At 32.8% G+C, this 6,610-nt stretch overlaps 1 protein-coding gene across 3 annotated transcripts in view; it reads right to left on the bottom strand.

Moving 5' to 3' along the window:
* Positions 1-1,587, bottom strand: part of LOC149189534 (putative pectate lyase 4) — a 215,617-nt gene extending 214,030 nt beyond the window's left edge. Inside the window, exon 1 of one of the 3 annotated variants that reach the window (XM_089411829.1) lies at positions 1,111-1,581. In XM_089411829.1, coding sequence (XP_089267955.1) covers positions 1,111-1,420 — 310 coding nt within the window. In that variant the 5' untranslated portion in view covers positions 1,421-1,581. Of the gene's footprint in view, positions 1-1,110 lie in introns of all 3 variants that reach the window. The other 2 variants (XM_089411830.1, XM_089411831.1) reach the window with 2 other exon arrangements.
* Positions 1,588-6,610: the final 5,023 nt, after the last annotated feature.

The following is a 6,610-nucleotide window of genomic DNA, read 5'->3' on the forward strand; positions in this document are numbered from 1 at the left end:
TGGCCCAATATCGGATACTCCATCACCCCTTATTTTCACCATACTACAAAAACAATGTTTTGCTAAGCTATTTCCTTACCACCTTGAGCCTCCTTGTCATAGCCTTAGTAATCCTACTTAGGGATACTCGCCTTGTCCTAGAGAAGAGATAGCCTAAAGTGAGAGTAGCTGTTACTGAAGTGACAGTGAGTAGCCCCTCTAGGTTGCCCCTGGGTTTTCACTTTGTGTTTGGGAGTTTTACACATATAAAGTGAGAGTCAAGGAGGCAACAGACAGCACAGAAATGCCCCTCATAATGTGCCAGCTTAGCTAAAGGACAGATGTAAGTTATTACAAGCAGCATTTCCGAAATAAAGGAAATGATCCAAGACGGTTTCTTTTAAGTTTGACTATCAAATTTGAATCCCAAGCTCATGACTATAGCATATTTCATTCTTGATCTCATTTCCATTGATCTGTGGGTTTTCATTCCCTGAATTCAAGATACCAAAACACCACAGGTCAGCTCTAGAGACTTATACGATCAACTCCAAGATTTATGTCGCCAATTCTGATAAAGAAGAAAAGATCCAGAATGTGCTTACATCTATGCCCCTGATATTATTAATTTCTGAAACAAATTGTGAAAGGCAATTTTACTGTTAGGTAAGCGAAATGGTAAACGTATAGACCGTGATGATTGAAAATTCTGGAGCCGCTGAGAGAGGATTTAGCGCTTTTCGGCATTGATACACTACCGACATGGAGATTTTACTCATTCAGTCAACAAGTACCCAAAACAGTTTGAATTGACACGGGGAATTCCCCTATATCTTGAATCCAGCCATCAAAGACTCTGCAGTAGAATGTCATACAGAAGCAGAGATCCTGAAACTGATATTCTAGACACCCAATTGCCATAATCAAATTAAATGCCTTACAGCAAAACAGTACAGACCCAGAATTTACCTATAGGTTCCTACCTACAAGGTTTAATTGTACTCTCCCATCACCTAACGCCATGCAAAATAAGAGAAGCCCAAATGCCGAAAACTGAAAATACCCCAATAGTAAGCAACATGAATACAAATGAGCACAGTACACATAACTGAAAATTCGTATAAATCTTACCGTCTAACGAAGTAACAAAGTATACAGATCCATGCATGCCACCAATGGCAAACCTTCCAAAGCCCTCAGCCTGTCCTGCCAGAGATCTCAAAGCAGAATCAACATGAGAATACAGAACACACTCGCCCATTGATCCTCCCCCTCTCACAAATCCGCCTCCACCGTGCACTCCTTGTTGGGGATTCAGTAACCCCGCCTGGCTATCGACATTGTTTTGTCTTCGTGTGTTCTTATTGTTTTTCCTTTTTCCCTCTTCATCGTCTCCACCCTCGGAAGGGTATACACTGCAACAACACCATACCACCCTCATCACCTAACAAATAGTACAACTGGATTTGTATGACTTTAAACCTCTAACAGATTGTTTAAGCTATGTAAATTCAAAGAGAAGCATTAAATTGCCAGTCTAAATTGCTCCCGAGGTTTAGTTGTGATCGTATTTATAATCGTTTTCACAAATCAGATCCGCCCAGACATGCTCCCAATAAATACACCCAAAAAAAGTTGAATATCTAACACATGCCACGTCGGGGATTGAGGTTAGATATTACTTTACACTATCTGTAACAGTGAGATTCTCTATGTTTTTCTTGTAGACAACGATGTGATTGGACCCATGAATTAACATAAAGGACGCACTGACTTAGTGCGTAGCTTTCATGACATGTGATACTATAAGAGAAAAGGGTACATACAGTCGTAATTATATATTCTGGTAAGGCGTAGGTTTTCCTCTGAGCTTGGACTTTCTCCACCATTATTCTTGAATTGTTTTCTAACAGGTGGTCTTACCTTCTTATCACTTATTCTCTCGATGAATTATTTTCTAACATGTCGTTTTGGTTTTCGTGCAATATAAATAAATTAGCATACATAAATACAAGGCATTGGATAAACTTAAATTAAATTAAACTATTTTAAAGTATTGTTTAAATAGTTCAAACAGTGATACTGAACCATAGCCTTGTGTATTTGGAAAAATAAAATATGCTTATCCATTATTAAAACAAAATATCTAATATACTTGAGACAAAATACCTAATACATGTAAAATGTATTGAAAATAACTTTTCCGTATGGGTGGGTGGTTGGTTAGGTTATTGGAAAATAATTTTTTTTATTTGTTAGGTGTTTATATAGAGGGAAAATTTATCATAATTAAGTTGTCAAATCATTGTTAAGATAATTATCATTAATTGTTATTTATGAATATAGGTAAAATGCTTAGTTGTAAGTGGGTAAGCTTAACTTGTTTTCTTAAGTTCCAAGGAGATGGACTCTTAGCCAAACAAAAATAATTTTAGGATGTTGTGTTATTCGCTTTAAAGGGTTGAGTTTTTAATTTCTTTTATTTTATATTTATATTTTTATTGGGCTTCTCAAGCCCAATATGATAACGATGTTGTAATATAATATTTAATATTTTGACAAAATCAAATTATATATATAGGATGAACCACACTTGTTGGTTCGAAACACGTAGGCTAAAAATTTCAATTATGTGATTTCTACCGAAAGACTTTGCTTAATTCATTATGGATCACAGAAGCCTAAATACAGAAATGTAATGTAATGTAAACATTTTAACTCAGTGAAAATAAAATAAAATAAAAATAACCTTATAAAATAAAATAATAATAAAGTAAAAATGGCTCATGGTATTAACTCCCGATATTTTTTGATATGCAAACCTCCTCTAGAGTGAAAAGTACAGTATGGTAGAGATGTTGTAATATAATGTTTAACATTTTGACTAAGTCAAATTAAATAAAAATATAAATTAAATTAAATTTTAAAATTAAATTAAATAATAAGATTAATGTAATATAATGTGAACATTTTAATTTGGTTAAAATAACAATACTAAAATAAAATAAAAATAAAAATAAAAATGACCCATGGTATTGACCTATGGTATTGAGAACCCATGGTATTCATATGGAATGTAGTCTATTTAAAGTGGGAATTAAACTAGTCTAGATTCATTTTAACTCTGGATCTACCAAGCAAACCTCTTTTAGAGTGAAAAGATATTTGATCCCTCTAAAACTTGGACCATTAATATGAATCTAAATTGATAATACTTACAATAAAATAACAATTTAGTGACTTTTTCTATTGCTTACATTAATGTACTTAAATTATTTAAATTATTTATTAATGCTAATAAGTACAATGTCACCCCCGATGCGGGTGTTAGATAGGATGGGACAGGAGTGGGCGGCAGGCCACATGCTGGCCATATGCCATCACGTGGCAGACGTCGGAGGCATAGGCGGTGCAAGCGGCTGGTATAAGGTGATGCAGCAGAGCATAGTAAATGCCCTGCACGACAATTCGGCTCAAGCGGAGGTTGCAGTTATGGCGGGCGTGCTCCAAGGTAAGGCAGCTGAGGTTATAAACAATGTTGCTGCGTATGGTCAGGGAATGTTGGTGGCTCTTCCTTCTGGCAGGTCTCTGCAATTCCGGTTGCCCTGCCTCTCCGTCTCCGCCGGGATCTCCTCGCTGTCTGTTTGGGTTATTCCGCAGTCTGTTCCGGCAGCTGGTTGTTTGGATTATTCCGTGGTCTGTTTGAATTTCCTCTCCTTGACCCCTGTAAGGATGGTGAGACCTCGACAGCGTCTGCTTAGCCGTCGAGGCACTTCCAGAGGAGGAACCTCTCGCAGTCACGAGGCGGATAATTCTGTCCACTGCTGTCATTGCAATAACTTACGCTCCACTGGAGCTAATCCCCTTCACTCCAGTCAATTCATGGACGCTGGTGCATCGAGCTCGGCTGCCTTGCCTGCCTTCGGCTCTGTTATCTTCAATTTTAGCAGTTCCATGAACAGCCCGCAGATTAGTGCGCATGTTTCGGTCCTGTTCATTGAAAATTCCCAGGAAGACAATGACTCCCTGGATGAACATGGGCAGAGGAAAGCTGACAGCAAGATGCAAGAAGCAAAGGTTCCTGAAACTAGCCCGGAGAAGGATGTTAAGGATCCTGCCTCAGACCTGGAAAATGTCTCGAAAAGCAGGCTAGATCAGAGGGAGAGGACCAGCGAAGCAGAAGACACTGCTCCCACTGCTGCTGAAAGGGAGGCTTACGGTTGGTGCCGGGTAGAGGAGGTGCAAATGGACGAATAGCGATGCCCGAGCTCAAGGTTCACATGGCTCTTCTGTCTGGTCTTCTGGTCTCTTTTGTTGTCTGTTTTGGCTTAGTTTTGGCATCAGTGCTTTGTGTTTGTGTCCTTGAAACTTCGTTAATGGGCTGGTTATTGTTAGTCTCCCCTGCGTGGGATAATTCGGATTTCTGGTCGGCGCCCCTGCGTGGGCTAGCTCTTTTGGATGGTTTAGCTTCTCTGTTTGGCGCCCCTGCGTGGGCTAGTTTTTTTATTAGCCTCAACTGCTCCTGGATGATATTCCCAGAGCCTGGTTCTCTCTGTTTTGTCATGATGTAAATTTTTGCCTACTGTACATAATATATTAGCATAGTTGCCTGGTTCTTTCTGTTTTGTCGAGATGTAAATTTTTGCCTACTATACATAATATATTAGCATAGTTTTTACCGAAAAAAAAAAATAAGTACAATGTCACTAAAATTAAATTTTAACTTATTTAATCCTACTTTTTACAGTTATAATTTCTTCCCATTTATCCTTTTTCATGTTACTTAAAAAAAATTACTATAAAGTGCAACAGTGTTATTGTTAAAATAATTAAAATAAAATAATAAAAGAAAATTTGATTACCAATATTAAGATTAAAATTTAATTAACCTATTTATGTGTGAAAATGATGAATAATATATTTTTTTATTAAATTTTATTATTAAAATAAAAAATAAAAAATTATAAATTTATTTTAAAATAAACAAATCTATTAATATAATTAATGATTTTAACTAACAAAATATTTATAAATATCTTATTTTAAGTTAATGAAAAAATTATAATTTAATGAAAAAATTATAAAATCAAATCAATTATATATAAGTGTAAAATCAAATCAATTATATGTAAGTGTTCCATATATTTGAAGACGTGTCAAAATAATACATGCGACACGAATAATAAATGTATTATTTAAATTTTTCATAAATAAATTAATTTAAAAAATATTCAATACTTAATATATTTATATATAATTTTTATTGTAATTATTATTTATATGATGTTATAAGTTTAAAGTACAATAACAATAAATTTTTATTTACATTAAATTGTATTTAAATAATTTAATTAAATATAAATATATAATATATAATACAACTGGAATATAAATATAAATTTATAATATATAATAAAACTGGAATATTACAAAAATATAATTCTATAGAGTGTCCTTTTATTTTAACCAATACAACCAAGATGTCGAGTAAGTACAAAATTCTTATTTTTCCTCAACATTTTTTTTTCGCAAGGATAAGCTTTTTCTAGAATTTGCATCATGCATTACACAACATTTTTATAGACTAGTCTAAGAGGTTTGCTCAATTAGTTATCATTAATATCACTAGGTATTTGGGCAGTTCTATGTGTTTTAGTTTGAATGTTGTGGATAAGATGTAGTAGTTTATATCAATAGGTATAATAATAATACTATTTATAATTATAAATATTAAATGTATTTAATAATAATAATAAATTAAAGAAATTTTAACTATTTAGGTTTATTTTATACTTGTAAAAATAAATCTATCTTATTTTCAAAACCAATCAAGATATATCTTAAAGTTGGATCTACTCATAACAAATAAGGATTGAATCTCTTTTCATTTTAAAAGAGGTTTGCATCTCAATAGATTTGATCTCTCTTAGTGCTTGGTAAATCTTAAGTTAGGATGGATCTAAATTGATTTAATTATAATTATAAATACAAATATATAATATTTTTTTATTCTATTTTATTTTAATCAAGTCAAAATATTAAACAATGCATTACAACATCTCTACCATATTAGGCTTGGGAATTTTATACTTTATATTTTATTTTATTTTATTTTTATTTTTATTTTTATTTTAGTTAGGTTTTATTTTTATTTTTATTTAGTTTTTTTTTTAGGTTTTTTTATTATTATAATCCAGTCAAAATGTTAAACATTAAACAGGGCATTACAACATCTCTACCATAGTGAATGTCTCTGGAAACACTAACAATTACAAACGTTTGACAACATTGTTGTAAAAATATTTTGCATAACCCATCACACAATATTTTTAAAGACTAGTTTAAGGGGTTAGCTTAACTACTAATGATTAATATTGATGGGTATTTGGGTAATCCCATGTAGGTACTTAGTTTGAATCCTATGGATAAAGTGCACTAGTTTATACTAATGAGTTTTATAATGATATCATCCACAAATGTGGACAATAAATATGTTTTCCTTAGAAATTTTAGAATTGAATTTGAATTAAGGAAAATTTTAAGAATCTATATTCATCTTATTATAAATATAAAAACAAATATGGTTTGTTTATTCTTAAAAATGACAATTACAAATGTTTAAATGTTTGAC

This window comes from Pinus tabuliformis, chromosome 3_1 (assembly GCF_031772625.1).
Source record: "Pinus tabuliformis cultivar Carrire ecotype Pingquan chromosome 3_1, CPIR1, whole genome shotgun sequence".
NCBI lineage: Eukaryota > Viridiplantae > Streptophyta > Pinopsida > Pinales > Pinaceae > Pinus > Pinus tabuliformis.